Here is a 23852-nt window from a genome sequence, read left to right as displayed (position 1 = left end):
TCCTCCCATCCTTCTTCTCTTCTGTCCTCTCCTTCCATCCCACCCTTCTTCTCTTCTGTCCTCTCCTCCCATCCCATCCTTCTTCTCTCCTCTCCTCCCATCCCATCCTTCTTCTCTTCTCTCCTCTCCTCCCATCCATCCTTCTCCTCTCCTCTCCTCCCATCCCACCCTTCTTCTCTTCTGTCCTCTCCTCCCATCCCATCCTTCTTCTCTCCTCTCCTCCCATCCCATCCTTCTTTTCTTCTCTCCTCCCATCCATCCTTCTCCTCTCCTCTCCTCTCCTACCATCCCACCCTTCTTCAATGCTCTCATCCCATTTTTCTTCTCTCATCTATCTCATCTTCATTCCCTCCACCCATTCCTATTTCATGGACATCCCAGCTGCCTGTGGTGGCATTGTCCGGAATGCCACGGTCGGCCGCATTGTGTCGCCCAGTTTCCCTGGCAACTACAGCAACAACCTGACGTGCCATTGGCTTCTGGAGGCCCCAGAGGGACAGCGAGTGCACGTCCACTTTGAGAAGGTGGCCCTGGCAGAGGACGATGACAGGTGGGGTGTTGGTCATGGGGTTCAATTCACTACAGTGTTCAGTCAGACCTGGGTTCAAATAGTATTAATTTTGTTCCAAGTATTTTGAGCTTTGATTAAGCGTGTCCCATCCTTCAGCGGATGGGACTAAAAACAAACAAAGGATAGGCTAATTGTCATAAGCTTCGTCTTCTGAGGAGGAGAAATCATCGGACCAATACGCAGCATGGTAAGTGTCCATACTTACACCTTTATTTTTAAACGTGAACACTAAACAAAACAAGAAAACGAACGACAGTCCTGTAAGGCTACACAGCTATACAAAGAAACAACCACCCACAAACACAAGAGAAAATAAACCCACTTAAATATGGCCTCCAATTAGACGCAAAGACAACCAGCTGCTCCTAATTGGAGGTCGTTCCCAAAACTAACATAGAAATAGACAAACTAGAAAACCCACATAGAAATAGAAAACATAAACCAAAAACCTTGAAACACACAAAACAAACATACCCCTGCCACATCCTGACCAACTACAATAACAAAATGACTCCTTACTGGTCAGGACGTGACAGTAACCCCCCCCCCCCCCCCCCCCAAAGGTGCAGACCCCGAATGCACCTGAAACAAAAAATTACCAAAACAATAAACCCAAACTAAAGGGAGGGTGGCCACCGTCACCGACGGTTCCTGTGCTACACCCCCCCTTCCCAAACCTCCCCCCACGGAGGTGGCTCTGGGCTTAATCCCCACTCTAATCTGTCCACCCCCGCTGAAGGCTTAGGGCTGTAGCGCGTCGCTGGAGACCTCGGGCTGAGGTGCGTCTCTGGGAGCTCTGGACTGGCGGGCGACTTGGGCTGCGCCGGACTGGCGGGCGACTCGAGCTGCGCCAGACTGGCGGGCGTCTCTGTCAGTTCCAGACTGTAGGTCGTCACCGGAAGCTCTAGTCTGGGAACTGTCACTGGAAGCTCTAGACGGGGCACTGTTGCCGGAAACTCTAGACGGGGCACTGTCGCCAGAAGCTCTAGACGGGGCACTGTCGCCGGAACAGGACCTACTGGACTGGGCAGGCGCACTAAAGGCCTGGTGCGTGGGGCTGGCTTTGGATATATATATAATGTATCAGTCAAAGGTATGGACACACCTACCCATTCTATGGTTTTTCTTTACTATTAGTCTACATTGTAGACTAATAGTGATAACATCAAAACTATGAAATAACACACATGGAATCATGTTGTAACCAAAAAAATTGTTAAACAAATCAAAATATATTTTATATTTCAGATTCTTCAAAGTAGCCACCCTTTGCCTTGATGACAGCTTTGCACACTCTTGGCATTCTCTCAACCAGCTTCATGAGGTAGTCACCTGGAATGCATTTCAATGAACAGTTGTGCCTTGTTAAAATTTTATTTGTGGAATTTCTTTCCTTAATGCGTTTGAGACAATCAGTTGTGTTGTGACGAGGCAGGTGTAGTATACACAAGATAGCCCTATTTGGTAAAAGACCAAGTCCATAATATGGCAAGAACAGCTCAAATAACCAAAGAGAAACGACAGTCTATCATTACTTTAAGACATGAAGGTCAGTCATGTCAAGCGCTATGATGAAACTCGCTCTCTTGAGGACCGCCACAGGAAAGGAAGACCCAGAGTTACCTCTGTTGCAGAGGATAAGTTAATTAGACTTAACTGCACCTCAGATTGCAGCACAAATAAATGCTTCACAGAATTCAAGTAATAGACACATCTCAACATCAACTGTTCCGAGGAGATTGCGTGAATTAGGCCATCATGGTCAAATTTCTGCAAAGAAACCACTACTAAAGGACACCAAAAATAAGGAGTGACTTTCTTGGGCCAAGAAACACGAGCAATGGACATTAGACTGGTGGAAATCTGTCCTTTGGTCTGATGAGTCCAAATTTACGGTTTTTCGTTCCAACCGCCGTGTCTTTGTGAGACGTAGAGTAGGTAAACGGATGATCTCTGCATGTGTTTTTCCTACCGAGAAGCATGGAGGAGGTGTGATGGTGTGGGAGTGCTTTGCTGGTGACACTGTCTGTGATTTATTTAAATTTCAATGCACACTTACCCAGCATAGCTACCACAGCATTCTGCAGCGATACGCCATCCCATCTGGTTTGCGCTTAGTGGGACTATCATTTGTTTTTCAACAGGACAATGACCCAACACACCTCTAGGCTGTGTAAGGGCTATTTGACCAAGGAGAGTGATGGAGTGCTGCATCCGATGACCTGACCTCAACCCAATTCAGATGGTTTGGCATGAGTTGAACCCCAGAGTGAAGGAAAAGCAGTCAACAAGTGCTCAGCATATGTGGGAACTCCTTCAAAACTGTTGGAAAAGCATTCCAGGTGAAGTTGGTTGAGAGAATGCTAAGAGTGTGCAAAGCTGTCAAGGCAAAGGTTGGCTACTTTGAAGAATCTGAAATATAAAATATATATCATGTAGTAACCAAATATTTTTGGTTACTACATGATTCCATATGTGTTATTTCATAGTTTTGATGTCTTCACTATTATTCTACAACGTAAAAAACACTTGAATGAGTAGGTGCACTTAGAGGGCTATTCCATCGGTTCTATTGCACCAAGCCAACTCAATAAAGTACATAACTTTAAAAGAAAGCAAATACTATTTGGACCCAGGTCTGCTACAGTGTTCTGACCTTATTGCTCTACTCCAGTACACTATCCAGGTCTAAATGTTCACTTGAGTACAATAATCATTCAACAAGCAGTCAACAGCCCATCAGAGTCCTACTGCTGTCTCTGTGACAGTTGGACCTGATTCTCACTGCAGGCTCATGGTTCTGTTGTCACACATGTCATATTACCAGTCCATTCCTCTGATACACTTCCAGGCATTGTCTCATCATCTGAGGTAGAGATCCAGTGGAACATCTGTGTCTCTGTGTCAGAATGGAAATTACATTTTGAGAAAATAGTTTTAGAGGATGGTAGAAAGAGAGACAAATAAATACTGAAATTGTCACGATTCCGTAAGGCAGGAGGAAAAGGCAGAGTCAAACGCAGGAGACGTAGTCCAGTTGTGCCGTAGAACGGTATATTTATTTCACCGATAAAACCACTCGGCGTAACAAAAGGGCATAGGGTGTGCCCAGAGACCACACTTAACCCCGAGAAAACAAAGATACGCACGGGGCGCAGCCCGGCAAATATAACGTTCCTCTAGCGAGAATCCGCTGGGGAAAAATGTGCAAAAACACAAAACGTTCACAGACCTGCCCACTGACGAATAAACAATCCCGCACAAAACACAAACCACAAGGAACAAACTAAATACCCCCCCCCCTACTAATTACAAAAACGGAAACAGGTGCGGACTTAAACAGACAAAACACAACGAACACAGAACATAGATCGGTGGCAGCTAGTAGACCGGCGACGACGTCCGCCGAGCGCCGCCCGGCCGAGGAGGGGCACCATTTTCTGTGGATACTGTGACAGAAATACTGAAATAATTGGAAACATTTCACTTGAATCTCCTTCTTACTTTATTTTTGGACTGTCATTGTGAAACTATAGAGAACAAAAATATATACGCAACATGTAAAGTGTTTGTCCCATGTTTCATGAGCTGAAATAAAAGATCCCATAAATGTTATTTATGCATATAATCTTATTTTGCTCAGATTTTGTGCCAAAATTTGTTTACATTCCTGTTAGTGAGGATTTCTTCCTTGCCAAGATAATCCATCCACCTGACAGGAGTGGCATATCAAGAAGCTGATTAAACAGCATGATCATTACACAGGTCAGCCTTGTGCTGGGGACAATAAAAGGCCGCTCTAAAATTTGCAGTCTTGTCACACAACACAATGCCACAGATGTCTCAAGTTTTGAGGGTGCATGCAATTGCCATGCTGACTGCAAGAATGTCCACCACAGCTGTTGCCAGATAATGTTATTATAATTTCTCTACCATAAGCCGTATCCAATGTTGTTTTTGAGAATTTGGCAGTACGTCCAACCGGCCGCAGACCACGTGTATGGCGTGAGCGGTTTGCTGATGTCAACGTTGTAAACACAGTGCCCCATGGTGGCGGTGGGGTTATGGTATGGGCAGGCATAAACTACGGACAATGAACACAATTGCATTCTATCAATGGCAATTTCAATGCACAGAGATACTGTGACGAGATCCTGAGGCCCATTGTCGTGCCACCTCATTTTTCAACATGATAATGCACAGCCCCATGTCACAAGGATCTTGTACACAATTCCTGGAAGCTGAAAATGTCCCAGTTCTTCCATGGCCTGCATACTCACCATACATGTCTACCAAAGAGCATGTTTGGGATGCTCTGGATTGACGTGTACGACAGTGTGTTCCAGTTCCTGCCAATATCCAGAAACTTCGCACAGGCATTGAAGAGTAATTGGACAACATTCCACAGGCCACAATCAACAGCCTGAACAACTGAATATATTTCAATTTACTGATTTCTTTATATTGAATGTGACACTCAACGTGTTCATTACCTCGATATGTGGATTGAGAAATCACATGGAACCCTGTTTACAACTCTGTATAGAAAGAAACGGACAGAAATACTCTATTACAGGGGGACAGCTTCCATCCTGAGCCATTAAAAAGAGGGCTTCCTAGAAGCCAGTTTTTCAGACTGCGCCGTATATGCCACTCCAAAGATGATTATCTAGAAAAAGCAGCGGAGATGCGCATTAGGTTTCTAAGAAGAGGCTATTCGCCACAATGTGTGGATGAAGCTCTTCATTTGGCATTGGGAAAAACACGAGATGAATTGTTACAAAAAAGACCCGCTAAAGCAAAAGAACACTCCGTAATGTTCACAACCACATATACTTTGAATTCGCGGAAAGTGGGAGCTGTGGTCAAGAAACACTGGCATATTTTATCATTGGACCCAGCTTTGCCGGCTGAATTTAAAAATCCACCAAATTGGTTCATGCCAACTGCCAGCCACGAAAGAAAATCAGCCAGGCTCTTTTACTCCCTCTACCAAATGGTAGCTATAAATGCAGAGGATGCGCACAGTGCAACAATATGATGAAGTGTGAATATTTCTGCCACCCCCACACAGGAAAACGGTTTCAAATAAACAATATCATTACGTGTACCACCACCCATGTTATTTACATTATTAAATGTCCATGTGGGCTCTGCTATGTTGGTAAGACCTCCCGCTCTCTCAAACAGAGAATTAGTGAACATAAAAGTTCAATCAGGAGAAACGACAGGGATTATCCAGTCGCAGTACATTTTAATGACCTAAAACATGACATTTATACCTTTAGATTTTGTGGCATAGAGAAAGTTAAGATATCAGACAGGGGAGGTGATATTAACAATACTCTGAGTAAAAGAGAATGTTTTGGGATTTTTACCCTCCAGACATTTTTTCCTAAAGGACTTAATGAGGAAATGCCTATGTATATGTTATGTTGTGAATTTGAAATATGTCCCTATTTAAGATTACTCTGATGTTTTCGTATGACGTACCCAATGATTAATGAAAACTTGATATGTCCTCATTGTGGTTTTATGTACATATTCAATGCGTCTTATTTATACACTTTTGTAGTATTTGTGAAATGCATATTGTTATGTTTGGTAGCACTTATTTATTTTTCCTTTGCCTCCAAACCCTTTCCATGCGTGGAACGAATGTGGGTGGGGCTAGGTCTACATAGAGGTGCTGTTTTCAGAAAACTCACAAAAGCTCTGACAAAGGCCGTTAGGCCGATACGTAAGCTTATTAAATATCAGTGATACTATCAAGAGCAGTGTGCGGTTTCCTTTTTCCTTATATGAACTGTAACTCAGTAAAATCTTCAAAAATGTTGCATTTATATTTATTTTCCTTATTGGAATCATAATGCTATGTGACTGCATCTATAAGCTGTTGTGAATGTTTGTAAGGCAATATAACACTTCACAAGAGTGTGCTTCAAATGAATTCATTGAATTGACTAGGATATGCTTATTTGAGTTGAGATAATGTTGTTTTTATGAGTGGTAGCCACTGTGTCTGGAGACAATAACAAATTGACTTTTAATGAGGTCAGTAGGCTAGCTCCTCAGCTGTACTGAATTATATCATCAGCCTTATATGCAGAACAGTCAAGCCCAATGCTGTACTACCGTATCACATTCCTTCCTGTTTCTTCGTCTCATTAGGAACGTGCCCACCATGCATATTACGAGGTCTTAGAAATCCAACCAGCTACTGATGTGTTTTCATTTCTCTCTTTCAGGCTTCTGATAAAAAATGGGAACAACATTGACTCTCCTCCGCTGTATGACTCATATGAGGTGGAGTACCTGCCCAACGAGGGCCTGGTGAGCACCTCCAGATCCCTCTTCATAGAGCTCACCACTGACGGTGCAGGCACCTCCACCGGCATCGCCATCAGATACCAAGGTAGACACATCCCCAAGGGAGCTAACACAAGTCTTCAGGTCTCGGTTACCCCTAGCCCCCCCTTTGACCTTCTCCATCTCACAGAGACCCATCCAGGTCATGGCACCAATGTTACTGACTGGGGTAGAAGGCCGGTTCCCTGTGTGCCACAAGACTAGGCATGGGTATCTAACACAAGTCTTCAGGTCTTTGGAAAGGGTACTTGGCTATGAAAAGCCAACTGACATTTACTCCTGTTGCACCCTCTACAACCACTGTAATTATTATTATTTGACCCTGCTGGTCATCTATGAATGTTTGAACATCTTAAAGAACAATCTGGCCTTAATGGGCATGTATTCTTATAATCTCCACCGGGCACAGCCAGAAGAGGACTGGCCACCCCTCATAGCCTGGTTCCTCTAGGTTTCTTCCTAGGTTCCTGCCTTTCTAGGGAGTTTTTCCTAGCCACTGTGCTTCTACATCTGCATTGCTTGCTGTTTGGGGTTTTAAGCTGGGTTTCTGTATAGCACTTTGTGACATCTGCTGATGTAAAAAGGGCTTCATAAATACATTTCAATGATTTGATTGATACTCAAGGATACTCAAACTTCCCTCACACACAGTCCAGCAGTGTAGAATTAGTGGAGATAAAAACTGTTGTTTAAGAAATGCATCACGCAGACTCCTCCAGGCCCTGGTGTGGACAAAAGGCACTGCCTCAGGCCCTCTCCTCTTCTTTCCCTCCTAGAAATAATTGGAATGGAAATAAGTTAAACATAACATAACAATTGAAGTCCTCTGCTCTGACCAGTTTAGCTTCAAACTCTCAAATGTTACATTTTTCTCTACGCTCATCCCCAGTCATCCTCTCTACTTATGTGGCAACTCATATGTGGCTTTTCAAAGGGCTATTCAGAGCTTGGAGTCAGAGCCACATTACAGGTCCTGGAGTCATTATCCAATCAGATCAATTTAATCTGTATTGGGCTTCAATTTACTGTAGCAAATGGGATTACGCTGTAAGAGAGCAGCGCTGCTTATTCTAATGGACCGTGTGTGGGTTGTCTTTAACATCATTACCCTGTTCAATCTGACACCGTGTATAACTGCTTTAATAGTGCTCCTCTCATCCTGAAACCATTACATGTCAGTCAGTGGGTTGAAGCAGCAGACCACCAATTAAATGTACCTCTGGGTCTGCTCCGTCTCTGATAGGCAGCGAGCTAACGGGCGGCTCGCTGTCAGCAAAGTCAATGGCCCACTGCCTATGGCACACATGGGGCTCAGTGACACAGTCTGGCCTTTTTTCTGTGGTTGATCCACATATCCTCTCTTTCACAGCGTTTGCAGTGGGCCACTGCTACGAGCCGTTCGTCAAGTACGGTAACTTCACCAGTAATGACAGCACGTGGGCAGTGGGGACAGTGGTAGAGTTCACCTGTGACCCTGGCTACACCCTGGAGCAGGGCTCTGTCATCATTGAGTGCATGGACCACAACAACCCCCAGTGGAACGAGACTGAGCCCGCCTGCAGAGGTATGCTGTGTGTTTTTGTTCTGTGCAGGAAATTAGCCATATGATATTGTTGCACAGATTATTTTTGCTTACTGTGTGTGTGTGTGTGTGTGTGTGTGTGTGTGTGTGTGTGTGTGTGTGTGTGTGTGTGTGTGTGTGTGTGTGTGTGTGTGTGTGTGTGTGTGTGTGTGTGTGTGTGTGTGTGTGTGTGTTACAGCTGTTTGCAGTGGAGAGATGACTGACTCTGCTGGAGTGGTCCTGTCTCCTAACTGGCCAGAGGCCTACGATAGCGGCCAGGACTGCATCTGGGGGATTCACGTGGAGGAAGACAGGAGGATCATGCTAGACATCCAAGTGTAGGTATCTTAATTATCTCTTACTGTTTTACACTACAGATTCTCCTGAACATAAGATATGACATTTTATGCAGATGCAGAAAAAGAATGTTAGCTATGGGAACCCTTTAAAACAACGTCCTGGCTGCACATCCCCTTCCCATAGCTGTTCAAGTGGAGGAACTATTCCACCACAGAATAGCTCTAACCTTTGTAAGAATCTTGACCCTCACACGAGCTCTACAGCAGATCTCTGCACTCAGATCATTAGGAGAAGCTTTACTGCTGATGTAGAAACACAGCCCCGACTTCAAACACAAACCGCCAGTGCAAAAAACTACCCCACTGTGACTGGTTAAACAAATCAAAAAAGAAAAGGTCTGAAGATAAAATAATATGTTGCTCTTGGATGGGACACATAAGTAGCAGCAGACAAAGGTTAATTACCAACTGGAAAGGAAACTAATTATTTCACAGGGGTTCAGACAGAGGTGGTGTGTGTGTGTTCTGCTGAATCAGATAGGTTGACTTGAGCAGAGCAGGGGAGAGGAGCTAGTGTTTTCCTTGATAGTGATGTCAGGTGAAGGCTGGGAACAGAAGACCCTGCTGTGTCAGACCCTGATATATTAACCATGCGTACAATCATTTGGCTTCCTTAATTAAGAACTGGCTCATTTGCATATGTTGTCTCTCTTGCTCTTTTCTCTTCTCTCTCTCTTCGGAACGCCTCAGCTGTGGTTGTACATTCTGAAGCATTGTAATAAATGGCATCCTCCATGTTTGGTACAAGAAGCTGTCAAAATAATGAATTTCCTATTAATTTAGAGGGGATGCGATTTGTGCAGATTTGACTTTCAGGGACACTGGTGAAGAGCGTTCAGCTCAACCTTGGAACGTTGATGAGAATTCAGCCTGAGTGTGCATGTGGGTGAGACAGAGAGAAGGCTATCTAAGGATAATCTACAGGATTTCCTTTCCATTTCCTCCAGTTTTGATGTGAACATCAATACCAGCACACACTGAAAGGTGAACAAGGGGAAATATGAGAACCTAACATCTGCAATCTCAGTTTAACGACATCACTCAAACCACTGTTATCCTTCAGTATATCCTCAAGGAAAGCATTCAGTCTCTGATCATAGTGATGAAACCAGGGTTGCACAAAGAGTGATTGTGCTTGGAGCCCAGTCACTGATAATCTGAACACACAGACTCTTGTGCCATGGACCTGCATATACCATGGCTGATGCCTCCCTCTTGGCCCACTAGTCACGCCAGCATTCTGAAACACCATTGCACAGTGTGCCTTCCTAAAGCTCGTTACCAGGGTTTAGGAACACTTTACCACGGTAATGAGAACAATCTTATTCCTCTATAATCATTCATCACTGCCCAGCATCCTGTTCACCGCTCCCACAATCACACAGGACCAGGGGCCCTAATGACGGCTGGTACACTCATTCAGGGGCCCTACTAATGACGACTGGTAAATCCCGACCAACTAGGAGTACTAGCTAGGTGCTCGTTAAGAGCTCAGGTGCAAGAGGAGGGGCTGTGAACCACATGCAGGTGTGGAGGAGGGTACACCTGGGGTGTAGTTCAGCAGCCTAAGTTCAGATGCTCCAAATGTTGATGGAGTGCTCCAACGCCTAAATAGTGTTTAGGAGTGTATGGGAATGAGAATAAGCTGTGCCTCTGCCTTGATGAACTTTGATTATCAGAAATACAAATTCTGAATAAACACCTGCACACAAACACGCATGCATGTGACCTTTGGCAGTTCTAGTTAATGTAAATACACATGCATGCATACATTCACGTACACATTCACTGAAATAGTTTGCAAGTTAAATAGGATTTGAAAGACAGACAGTGATTCTGTGTTACGTCCTGACCAGTAAAGGGGTTATTTGTTATTGTAGTTTGGTCAGGACGTGGCAGGGGGTGTTTGTTTTATGTGTTTCGGGTTTTTTGGTTAATCTTTTATGTTGGTATATTTCTATGTTCGTTTTAGTTTTTCTATTTCTATGTTTAGTTTATTGGGTTGACCTTCAATTGGAGGCAGCTGTTCCTCGTTGCCTCTAATTGAAGGTCCTATTTACTAGGGGTGTTTTTCTATGGGTTTTTGTGGTTAGTTGTTCCATGTGTAGCTGTATGTCTCACAGGACTGGTTTTTTTCGTCGTTGTTGTTTTGATTAAGTGTTTTGTTTCGTTTTCTTTTCTTCGCATTAAATAAAAGAAGATGAGCATACACATTCCCGCTGCGCCTTGGTCCCATCTTTACGACGAACGTGACATTCTGGTAGTTTCCATATTGGCTTCCATTAAAGTGTGCTTTGCCTTTGGTGAGAATTTAGTGAAAAGAGCGACAGGATATTTTATGCATCAAATATTAGTTCTAGCACTTATCTTGATTAGGCTTGCGTCCCAGGGCTAGAAGTTGGCAGGAGAACTCATTGGCTTATTCCATCACTAGTATCGCTGATAAGTGTGACTCTGAGCCTGCTAGTCTGGATACTGTATGTTAGTCTAGCACTGGGAGTTGAGTCGGAGTGAAGGGCAGTGGATCTGGATCCCTGTCCAGCCAAGATCTCACAAGCCAGAGAGGAGAGAATTAGAAACAGGATTTTCCATCAGAACATTAATTCAGGTTTGGGAACTAAGAGGTGCAGGGGTGAGATGAAAGGAGAATGGTCCAATGACCATTGGGGAGCCATCATGACACCCAAATAACTGTGTTTAGTCGAATTGGGATTTGTATTGAGGGGTATTAATTTTGCTCAAACTAGTTTGAAACTTGTACTGGACATAAATGTCAAGTTCTCTCAGTGGTGGAGAAGAGCGAATGCGAGTACAGATGAGTTGTCTGAGATAATGCATTGTGAAGGAACATGGTGGCAGGCATGCTAGGCCTGTGGGCTGAGTCAATCTGAGCCTGTGTTTAAATTACACTAAATCATATCACTGCCACACAATAGAAAGCATGATTGATTTTCTCTGCAGATACGGCAGCACAGCTATGCAAAGGCTTGTTTAACTCGATCACAACTAATTTTATGCAAGCTGATACAATTTCTCAATCTGTCCCGCTCTGTTGAGGTGAGATGCATTTTCAATAGTCAATGAATTACTGCAGATGTAGCTTTTTCTAGAGTTCCAATACAGATGCATCAGCAGAAAATATCCACTGGGCACACGCTGGTTGAATCAACATAGTTTCCACATCATTTCAATGAAATTTAATCAAAATGGAATAGTTGTTGAATTGACGTCTGAGCCCAGTGGGTAGGCTAAGCTGTGCGGATATTTCATTAGTCTGAAACACCTGATCTTTGCCAAGACGTGTGTGCATCATATCTTTAATGTCTTGAAACTGAACTCCGTTCACAGAGTGTAAACAAGTTGACAAGATTGAGACATTTTTACACTCTCTGTTATTCATGTCATACAATACACTACTGATACACGACTGCATTACAGCACCAACTCTCTTTATCGCTCAGATTTTTCAGTATTTTTTTCTGTTAAACTCCAAAGTGGTTAATAGTACAATTGCTTGCCTTGTAATGAATTTTATCAGGAGCCATTTGTGACTAATTAGAGACAGGAAAAAGTAACTTGTCACTTCCCTATTCTGGCGGAGAGTCATTTCCTCCCTACTTCACATCCCGTCCTGGTGCTTAAGGAGAGGAAAAAATTACCACATGGTTTTTCACTTTCTTGTCAGTAGAGCTATGGCGCTCCAAAGTAAATGGAAAAGTAAAACAGAACATCTCAAAGCAAGAAAAGTATTTTAATGAGGGTGCTTTCAAGTTTTTAAAACAGATACAGAAAACAATGACAAAGAAACTATAGGACAAATGAGCTAGTAATGTGAGAGTGTGCGTGAAGGCCAATTCATTGTGCACGGTGAAATACATTTTCCTTCTTGGTGTTCCAGCCTCAATATAGGGAAGAACGACCTGCTCACATTCTATGATGGAGATGACCTGACTGCTAAGGTGCTGGGCCAGTACGGAGGCTCACGGCCACACTTCAAAATCTACACCTCCATGGCCGACGTCACCATCCAGTTCCAGTCTGACCCGGCAACCAACATCTACGGCTACGGCAACGGCTTTGTGGTGCACTTCTTTGGTAAGGCCCCGGAGTGAGTTACGAGAGTGTGTGAACAGAGAGTTGAAGAGATAGACGGCCAGTGAAAAGGGGAGATGAGTAAGGAGGAGGAGAGTTCTAGAGGGTTCAGGAGGAGGAGACACTCTTCCATGGTCAGAGGGGCCCCTTCCATCAGCACGGTCGTCACGACACCGGAGCGGAGCCAACCAATAAAGCAGACATCTGATAAGATGCAATGAATTCCATGCAGAGAGTGGAAGAAAGAGGAGGCAGCGGAATACTGATGACTGGGAGAGAGAAGAGTGAGTGAAAGAGAGAAGAGGAAGGGAGAGAGAGAGAGAGAGAGAGAGAGAGAGAGTGAGTGGGGAGAGTGAGTGGGAGGAGAGAGAGAGGGAGGAGAGAGAGGGGGAGGAGAGAGAGGGGGGGGAGGAGAGAGAGGGGGGGGGGGAGAGAGAGAGAGAGAGAGAGAGAGAGAGAGAGAGAGAGAAGACAGACAAAGGGAAGGCGGAGGGAGGGAGAGAGAGAGAAGGCAGAGAGAGAGAGAAACAGACAAAGGGGAGAGAGAGAGAGAGAGAGAGAGAGAGAGAGAGAGAGAGAGAGAGAGAGAGGAGAGAGAGAGAGAGAGAGAGAGAGAGGTGGTTTTGTAGTCTGTTCATGCCTCTAACTGAGAGGGAAAACAAGGCCCAGCCAAGTGGTGCAGCTGTCTGGTATTGTGCCCGTCAGAGGCCCAAACACAATTACTGCGTGTGTTTGTCTACATTAGCCTCATCTGCAGGGTGCCCTGCCCTCTCTGGCTTCTGCTGTGGCTAGAGCAGTGACAACCATGCTGCCTGGCAGATAGACTTCCCCATGCATGGTACTTTTCACACTAGATTGAAATTCCCACAAAATGGATGTCCTCTATTGTGTTTGTCCTGAGGTTCATTCATTTGAATGCAAAACCACACCACTCCAGCTCTGTGCGCTCTGTAAAGTAGGTGCCTTTTTTCTCTCTCCCTCCTTCATGGATACAGAGGTACCTCGTAACGACACGTGTCCGGAGCTCCCAGAGATCACCAACGGATGGAAGAGCACCTCCCACCCTGAGCTGGTCCATGGCACGGTGGTCACCTACCAGTGCTACCCAGGCTTCCAGCTGGTGGGCACAGAGCTGCTCATGTGCCAGTGGGACCTGACCTGGAGCGGAGACCTGCCCAGCTGTGAGAGAGGTTAATACCATACACACACATGCGCACATACAAAAGGTGCTTTGTAGGTGTGAGAGGCAGTTTCAGTTAAGGACAGGCTAAAGCAGAGGCTGATGGGTAAAAACATTCACTGCTTTCCTGAAAACACAATCCTTTTTCTCTGTAAACCGACGTATCAGTGAGTTGAATAGGCTCTGTGTTCCAGCTCCTCCACACATTACTCCTGTTCTATCCAGACAACCTGGATGCTGCGGAGTAGAGACAGGATAGTGTGACAGAGTGTCCTTGGTCCTGATCCCGTCCCACACAGTGACAGGCACGGCATCACTGACCGGTAACAGGACACAGGGGTTTGGAGCCTCATTTGGACGTCTGTCACGTAAACATTATTACCACACTGACCCCTATCCTACAGGGCCCAGGATTGGGTTTGTGGTTTGCTGCTGTGAGAGACTGAGACACAGAGATGATCTCTTTATTCTCCAGCTCGGTGGGTTTATGTCTGAAGGGTTTACTTAGAAAAAGTCACCACTCTGGCCGCATCGGATAACCACAAATAAGCAGTGAAATACTAATAATATAATAAATTTAAATTGTATTCACTGCACATGAGTAAAGCTCTGTTTTGTCTGTCTGTCTGTCTGTCTGTCTGTCTGTCTGTCTGTCTGTCTGTCTGTCTGTCTGTCTGTCTGTCTGTCTGTCTGTCTGTCTGTCTGTCTGTCTGTCTGTCTGTCTGTCTGTCTGTCTGTCTGTCTGTCTGTCTGTCTGTCTGTCTGTCTGTCTGTCTGTGTGCGTGTGTCAGTGCTGTTGTGTGCCGACCCAGGTACTGTGGAGCACAGTCGCAGGGTGTTGTCCGGCCCGCGTTTCACTGTAGGCTCCACAATCCAGTACATCTGCCACAAGGGCTACACCCTCTCTGGAAACAGCCTGCTCTCCTGCTACAACCACGGCTCCTCCGGACCTAAATGGAGTGAGAGGCTACCCAAATGTGTCTGTATGTACCCCCTGGTTTTTCAGCCTGATAACACATGTCCATCACACACTTCCCAGCTACACATGGTTCCTTGGACTTTGTGGGAACATACATTTTTGGTTTCCCATTGGTTCTGGGAATGAAGTTGGTAAAGCTGAAAGTTTTTTTAAACGTTCTGAGAACAGAAGTGAACATTTTGCCGGTTCTGGGAACATACATTTTAGGTTGCAGGGAGATTCTGAGAACGTTTTGCTATGGTTCCCTAAAAGTTTTTCTGGGAGGTTTTATTATCTTAGATATGCAGTTTTATAAACTGTTCTTCATCCTGTAAGCATTACATGTCAATGCAGGAATTTTGATAGTGCACATTTAGGATGGGCTCCCGAGTGGCGCAGCGTTCTAAGGCACTGCATCTCAGTGCTAGAGGCGTCACTACAGACCCTGGTTTGATTCCAGGCTGTATCACAACCGGCTGTGATTGGGAGTCCAATAGGGCGGCGAACAATTTGCCCAGCGTCGTCTGGGTTTGGCCGGGGTAGGCCGTCATTGTAAATAAGAATTTGTTCTTAACTGACTTGTCTAGTTAAATAAAGGTTAAATAAATAAAACAGGACTGCGGGCTAGAAGGTTGAAGGTTCGCAGGTCACAAGTATTTCCCTAAAAGTTGTCTGGGTTTAAACATCTATTGTACAGAAAGTGAATAGATTAATAAATTGATAGTGACAGAATTTGATTACTTCCCAAGCGAAGTTTGCCATTATCTTTAATAAAAAGGTAGGCCTATGGCATACCCTCTCATACCCCCTCAATTCAAGTCTTTGTTTTAACTTAGCCTACCTCCGTGTCAGTGAAGGGCTGTTATTTAAAGAGTGCATGGTGGGTGGAGGAATTGACTGACAAATCTATGGATATAGCAGCCTATTCAGTTTGAGCCTAATGTCGTCTGTCAAACAGGTAGGCCTGCCTCTTATTTCTTAACTAGGAAGAAATAGGCTCCAACACAAAGCCCTCTTGTTGTTAGTAAAGTCTAATTAAAATGAAGACTGTTTAAATTAATTATGCCTACTCAAATTTGCATACTTTCAGCACCATGAGCTGTCCATTTCCAATTGATTGTGCTGCGGCTGCTGCTTCAAGTTTCAGCACCACAATGTAAGTTACTTGAATCTGGCTTATTGTGAAGTCAATACCTCTCATAAATACATCTTGGGCAAGAAACGTTGTTTTTATTCAAATCAATTATGGTAGTAGGGAGCTATCAAAGTTGACCTCCGGCCTTCGCGCTCTCCTTCTCAAACTGAACAGAACATAGGCTATAGGCTAGTCTGTGTGCAACCTGTGCAGCAATCTTACAAATACAGCTTTGTTCTGTGCTTCTCTGAGCATGCACTTCGTAGCCTATAGGCTATGGATCATTTGATTGAGACTACACTAAATAGCCTATAGGCATAATTGATATTGCGCGCCCAGCGGAGAATCAGAGATGAGGGGCAGCATCGGGCACACATCGATATATAGCCTAATAAGCAACTAATTCTACAACCCTGAGAAATATAGAAATTTCATCAATTACAAAGTACATGATCGTCCCCTGGACTAGATTTAAAAAATACTGAAATTGAAAAAGCATGACCCTACCCCGTTTTCCTCCAGGTAACCATTCTGTACATTTCTATCAGTCCCTTTAAGCATTAATCATGCAAGAAAATGTATTTTTTTATTGCGGCATGGTGTCAGTGAGATTCAAACCTATGATCTTCTGTTCTCTATCCATGGAATTAGTGCTACGTCACCAGGATGGAGCTAGCATGCCATGTTTTATTTTACTTATACAAGAATTTGTTCTTAACTGACTTGCCTAGTTAAATAAAGGTTCAATAAAAATAACATTTCAAAAGAAATACAAAGCTGTTCATTTTAGCCTATTCAAAGAGACCCCATTTCAAAGGAAACAAGTACTTCATTAAAAGTGCAATATGCAGGAATTACAGTGCCATTTACTGGTTGCTAAAATTTGAATAATTCGTCTAATTTCAGTTTATGTGACAAAACAAGCCCTCAGAGTGCATTATTTATTATTTACATTTTAGCAGACGCTCTTATCCAGAGCGACTTACAGTAGTGAATGCATACATTTCATTTCATACATTTGTTTTTTCGTACTGGTCCCCCGTGGGAATCGAACCCACAACCCTGGCGTTGCAAACACCATGCTCTACCAACTGAGTGTAGAGAATCATTGTACCAACTGTATTTTCAGTTGTTTGAATCTGGTGTACAAAACCTAAAGTAAATGCAAAAATGAAACTTAAGAATGGGAAGTTAAATAAAGGTTAAATACACAAATGTAAAAGCATAGAAATAGCGCACATAGATCTGACCTACCGCTTTTAGACATGCTTCCAATGAGAATGACATATCTATAACTCACATTTCTATATACATTTGGTCAGGTCGCCCCCAAAAAGTTACATTGTTTTTGCATCTATTACTTTCGATTTTGTACATCTGCATCAAACAACTGAAAATACAGTATTTTTCATTATTGAAAATATATTTCACAGCGGTTTAGATGGTACGATGATTCTCTACACGATACATTGCTTGTTTTGTCACAAAAACTGAAATTATGCTAAATATTAGAATTTTAACAACCAGGAATTGGCGGTGCGATTTCTGGATATTGTACCTTTAACATTCTCTGAACGTTCTGAGAACATTACTTTGAATAGAACCATGAGTAAAAGCTATGCTGAAATACAGAAATGTCCACCTGGTTTTCAGAACGTTATGTGCAAGCTTGGTATCCTGCACCATTCCCAGAACATTGTGGGGAGGTTGTATAACCATAGGACAACCACGCTCTCACCAAGCTCTAAGAAACATATGCTTCTCAGAACGTTATATACTAGCTAGATTGGCAGTTTTACTAGCTGTTTAGAAAAATACATGATATGATGACTGTGTGTATGTGTGTCTGCGTGTGTGTCCTGTCCTCTCCTTTCTCAGCAGTGAACTATGAGCCTTGCAGGAACCCTGGCACCCCGTCATACAGCACCCAGATCTCAGAGAAGCCTCTCTATCAGGCCGGGGAGACGCTGCGCTTCTCCTGCGTCAGAGGCCATGAGTTGCTAGGGGAGCCTGTCCTCCGCTGTGTCCCTGGACACCCTTCACAGTGGAGCAGCCTGCCCCCTGTCTGTAGAGGTAGGAACTGCGGACATGTACTCCCCTTTGTGTAGTTCACACAGGCTTAGTTCACAGTAGTTCATGATGAACAATATATATGTCTGTATGTTTTTACATCTGTGTTCTGATGTTTTTCATTTATTTACAGCCTCCTCAATGGAGTTTATAAATGAACGCAGGCTAGACGGTAAGTGTCGTCATATTTGCACAGTAATTGTTAGATCTTTCAAATGAATACATCAAATCAAGACCTAGTAATAAAAAGAAATACAATACTTCACAGCAACTTCAAGTGTGCTACATTGAAGAATGCATCTTTAGGTTATCATAACAGTTGAGTGTGTCCTGTTGATTTCTCTACCACCAGTTGCCAGTGCCGACTACAGCATGGAGGGAGCCAACATAGCTCTAACAGTCTTTATACCAGTGGCCCTCATCATGGTCTTCATCATCGGAATCTACCTTTACTTCTCCAAGTAGGTCTAGTATGCATACTTTATATAGATAAACAAAATACTTTTAAAGTATGAAAGCTATCATCATCCATAGTACCTACTGTAGTAGACTAACCAGTGCTTGACTTGGACTGAAATAGGTTCTGGTACTCGTCTTGGGTGCCGGTACTGTTTATATTTAGGTGTAGGAACTCCACAATGCTTTTTAACTAATATTCTATAAGAAGAACAGAAGTTCAAGCAGTAGAACATTTTAGATGCTGGTACTCCGCACCGGTGAACTTTTGCCCAAGTCAAGCACTGAGTCTAACCAATAGCCATAGACCCAACAGGTTCTGTAATAATGTTGTAAGTATACTATGCTGCCCTTATGACACTATGTCTGTGTTCTCTAGGGTTCAGGGGAAGCCTATGTGTCTTCCCATGTCCACCTCCTTACCATATGACCACATCTCACGAGAGTCCACCTTCGACAGCTCTCTCTACGAAACAGAGGCTACAGTACGTTATGTTATAGAGATATTCACTCGTTCTTTAAGATGCCTGTTGGAATTAGTAAGCCCCCAAAAAGGTTGAATTTAGGCACTGTCATTTGTGTATGAGATGATGCACTTAAAGCACCATCTGGTTTGCCATATAAATGTAATTCCCCGTTAAGTGATGTTATAGAAATAGGATTGAGGAGTGTAAAGATATACTCCATTCACCTTCAGTCATTGATAAGGGCCATTTCATTACACCTGATACAGACAAAAGTTTGCCTAGTTAATTTGACAATGCAAAGCTCTATTATTTGACAGAGTGCTATGACATGGTTTTCAGACATGGGTTCAAATAGTATTTGAAAGTTATAAAATATTTTACCCAAGTCTGATGCTTTCATGCTATGAATACCGATTGTTTGTCTGTCTATCTGTCTGTCTATATGTCTGTCTCTTTCTCTGTACTTCCATGACTGCACTCCTGAAGAACAACGAGGTGAGACCAAGCGCTAGGCTACATCCTGCTTATTAAGCCTCCAGTGTGTCTGTCAGTCAGTCTTCATCAATTCCACACTCTGATTCTGCAGCCTGAACCTATTACACACTGTGAGCTTATTGAACTAAAGCCCACAGTAGGTTGAGCACATTTAAAAATGGGTCAGGAGGAGATGGGCAAACCTCTCAAATCAAATAAAAAATATAATCAAAGTTTATTGGTCGCCTACACAGTTTTACAGATGTTATCGCAGGTGCAGCGAAATGCTTATGTTTCTAGCTCCAACAATATCTAGCAATACAATACAATACACACACAATCTAAAAGTAAATATAAATAAATATATACTGGATGTATGTAAATGGTGTGTATAGACAATTCAAAATCATTGTCTCCTCTCAGGAGAAAATGGAAAAGCCTCACAGTTTGGGCTGACCACCTCCACACACTAAATGTATCTCTGTGATATCCCTATCATAGCCTACAAACAGATGTCTGTTATCACATGGCTCGTTCACAAAAAGAGGAATGGCATTTGTGATCATAGTAGAAATATGGTCTACTGTACTTCTCAGTCTCCCTATACCTTCTTGTGTACAAGCTTGTCCCTAATTCAGAACTCTGTCCTCATTTCACAGGACACAAGAGAGTATGAGGTTTCCATCTAGAGGCACGACTTCGTGTTTCAGCATGGACAGGTCTGGTCTCAAGCCGGTTTGCCTAGTGGAAGTTTGTCTGCACTCCACTGACCGATAACACACACCGCTCTTTACTTGCCTCCACCTTTTCCTCTGTCTGCTGAACATATCTCTGCCCAGCCCACAGTGGAAATTGGCCATCACTGCAAAGACTGGAAAACATGATTATTTTTGTAGAGATTCAACAGCAATGGCCTAACACCAGTGTTTGTACAGTTTGTATCCTGATATGAACAAACCCTAAAGACGTCAGTCCAATGTGGAACCTCACAAATGGGAAATGCTGTATCTAGTCCGAAAAATGTATGTAGTCCGAAAAATACAATGTGTAAATACAACAGGATATGTTTTTCACACAGCTTGTAGGGCATTTTTATTTTGAGGGAAGGCAAAACACAAAAGAGCTAGATTATTCAAGTGATGATTGGAGGGATATCATAATAACTTGATCGACTCTTAAAGCTTTCAAATACACTGGACAATTGAAACATATTTTCATTTTTTTGTACAGTATCTCCAAATTGCAAAGATGACCCTCTCAAAAACATGTAAACACACCTCTTTTTTTAATGCAACCTCCTATGATTAAAAACATCAGAATGTGCCTTAAATTAAAGGCCCTTTTTAAGCAATGTTCATATCATGTATATTTCTGATACGTCATTGGTTCAGCTTAGATTATTACATTGTTGATTTCATATGGATCATAAAATAGAGATTTGGTAATGCAAAGAAAAAGTAATTTAATTTCTTCTCATTCACGTTTTTGTTCACAATTGTATGTATGCCTTCAAAATGCTGATTAAAAGGTATTCATTAATGATATTGGATTGGCAAACATCTGAAAAGTCCATGGCAAAGTGTATGTCAGTTCTATTGCCATTTGTTTTGTAATGAAAACCAGGGAAGGTTAAGCTTAAGAAGTCAGTTTTGTGGATTGGGGAATTCTCAAAAACTGATGCAATGTATTTGCCAAAAATAATATAGCTGATTCTGTAGGAGAATACATCACCATTCAAACTCTATTTTTATCATTGTCACATTATAATATTTATTCATACAAACAGGTATGATGACAATATTATAATTCTATAATCTCGTTTTGATGCATTGTATATAAACTGATTAAGCCACTTCATGAACAAAACACGTCCTCAATAAAGTTACTATTCAGAAAAAAAATTGACACAATCTTATTAATTCATTTATTAAGGATTACTGGTTCACTTCAAGATGCAATTTACTGTTTTGCCCTCTGAGTCGTTCATCTGAATTTGCCCTGATAAGTATACATGAATAAAGCAGAGCTGAAAGAAGCAAGAACTTCCTTGAAAGAAGTGGAGAAAACTGCATAACACCAAGAAAGAAGTTGAGAAAACCGCATAACAGAGCACACTGGAGGAAGTTTTTGTCAGATGACCTATTCTCCTTAATGAGTCAAAGTAAGTAAAGTATACATGGATGGAGCTACCTCTGACAGTGTAGAGCAGGGCTGCCCAACCCTCTTCCTGGAGATCTACAGTCCTGTTGGTTTTCAGTCCAACCCTAATTTAACACACCTGATTATACTAATTAGCTGCTCAACAAGACCTTAACTAGCTGAATCAGATACACTAAATTAGGGTTGGACCGAAAACCTACAGGACAGTAGATCTCCAGGAAGAGGGTTGGGCAGCCCTGGTGTAGAGGGTTTGGGCTTGGAGCTGCAGCAGACTCGTGTCCGTTGTGGGGGTGTAGTGTACTAGTGTGTAGTTCAGAGTGTAACAGACTTACGCCCGGTGTAGTGTACTAGTTTGTAGTTCAGAGTGTAACAGACCTACGCCCGGTGTAGTGTACTAGTTTGTAGTTCAGAGTGTAACAGACTTACGCCCGGTGTAGTGTACTAGTTTGTAGTTCAGAGTGTAACAGACTTACGCCCGGTGTAGTGTACTAGTGTGTAGTTTAGAGTTTAGCAGACTTAAGCCCAGTGTAGCGAAGGGGTGGTCTTCCTGTATAGGCTACATAAATGTATACTGTTCCCTATACATTATATTTGCCCCTATAGACCCTTATACCAACCCTGGGTAAGATTACCAGTGTAGACAAGACCATCAACGTGCACTGTGGTCTGGTACCATCTATAGTCAGGTAATTTATGTTTGAACAATAGTCTAACATTTTCTGATATCAGCAGACATTTGCAACAGACAGCGATTGGGAATAACTGGCACAGATCTATTAATAACTGCTGGGGAAACTGTGACTCGCTGTATACTTGTGGCTCACACTATTGTCTTGTCATGTTGCACCAGCACCATCTACTGGTCAGCAAAAATACTGCAACCAGGGAGCGGTTTAACTTGAAAGATTGAGAATGAGTCAAGTCTAGAAAATGTTGTGGACTCTGTTCGTAACAAATTACTTTTTGGGGCACAGAAACCTGTATTGCTATTAGACGTTTCCTGATCTGTGAGAAAATAAGCATAATGTTGATCCAGTTTTGTCTTGTTCCACCGTTTTCCTCTGCCACTGAACTTCCACTTCTAACCAAATATAGTAAGGCGAGGAAGCATCGCTATAGATAAAACTTTTTGACAAGAGCAGACAGACTGGCACCCGGTTTACTAAAATGGGGGTGGGACTGGACAAAAAGTGCTTATAGTAAAATATGCTGACAAATACTCCCCAAATAAGACAACATTATGTACAGTACTATCTATCCTCATTCCTTCAAACTCAAATTGTGTAGCCTAAAATAGCAAATGGCGGCGTTTACGAAATAAAGTGAATAATACTGCCATCAGGCGGCCGGTTGGGCAAAACGTTGATCTAACTGTCCAAATAGATCGAGGGCACCATAGCGTAGGCTACATTGAAATGAGGAATGTAGTTTTGCTCGCAAGCTTCGTCGGTGGTCATTCATCAATAGAGGGGGAGATAACTCGTTGAAGCGGGAACATTATCCAAGCTAGGCAAACGGTGGTGTAGTTAACTTAGCTCATAGCTAATGTTGGCTAGCTGTTATTTCACAATTTAGCAACTCTAACTAATATGTATAACGTTCGCTAGCCAGGTGATGGCTATCTACCAAAAAACGTGATGAAACCCGCAACCAAAGATTGTCTTTGAAGGCTTCTCTAGCGGCATGACGTTTGTATTCTTTTCTGACGTCGTCGTCGTCTCAAGTTACCACAGTCACAAAATTGTAATTATGGCTTAAACCCCGCCCTTTTGTACAATTTATCTTCTCAAAATGCCAATTTATACGTATCCTTAACCACACTGCTAACCTTATGCCTAACAGTAAATTAAATTAAGACCAAAAAGGACATTTTAGTTTTCATGAATTTTTACGATATACCCAATGTTTATTTTGTGGCTGTGTTGAGTAGCGACAAGCGTTTCTCTGCTGTGGCGGTCATGGTTTTCAATTATCTTGAAATGCGCATGCTCAAACGTAAT

General features: G+C 42.9%; 1 protein-coding gene across 2 annotated transcripts in view; it reads left to right on the top strand.

The window, feature by feature from the left end:
- LOC106581239 (seizure protein 6 homolog) overlaps positions 1-21587 on the top strand; it is a 207764-nt gene extending 186177 nt beyond the window's left edge. Inside the window, exons 6-17 of one of the 2 annotated variants that reach the window (XM_082966698.1) lie at positions 382-550; positions 6820-6986; positions 8310-8504; positions 8701-8839; positions 12759-12955; positions 13948-14142; positions 14924-15115; positions 18107-18298; positions 18429-18467; positions 18648-18756; positions 19131-19713; positions 20352-21587. In XM_082966698.1, the coding sequence (XP_082822824.1) occupies positions 382-550; positions 6820-6986; positions 8310-8504; positions 8701-8839; positions 12759-12955; positions 13948-14142; positions 14924-15115; positions 18107-18298; positions 18429-18467; positions 18648-18756; positions 19131-19311 (1775 nt within the window). In that variant the 3' untranslated portion in view covers positions 19312-19713; positions 20352-21587. Of the gene's footprint in view, positions 1-381; positions 551-6819; positions 6987-8309; positions 8505-8700; positions 8840-12758; positions 12956-13947; positions 14143-14923; positions 15116-18103; positions 18299-18428; positions 18468-18647; positions 18757-19130; positions 19714-20351 lie in introns of both variants that reach the window. The other variant, XM_082966697.1, reaches the window with a different exon arrangement.
- Positions 21588-23852: the final 2265 nt, after the last annotated feature.

Source organism: Salmo salar, chromosome 20 (genome assembly GCF_965601325.2).
Source record: "Salmo salar chromosome 20, fSalSal1, whole genome shotgun sequence".
Classification (NCBI taxonomy): Eukaryota; Metazoa; Chordata; class Actinopteri; order Salmoniformes; family Salmonidae; genus Salmo; species Salmo salar.
The sequence above is the reverse complement of the archived record's forward strand: the minus strand, read 5'-3'. Positions and strand labels throughout refer to the sequence as shown.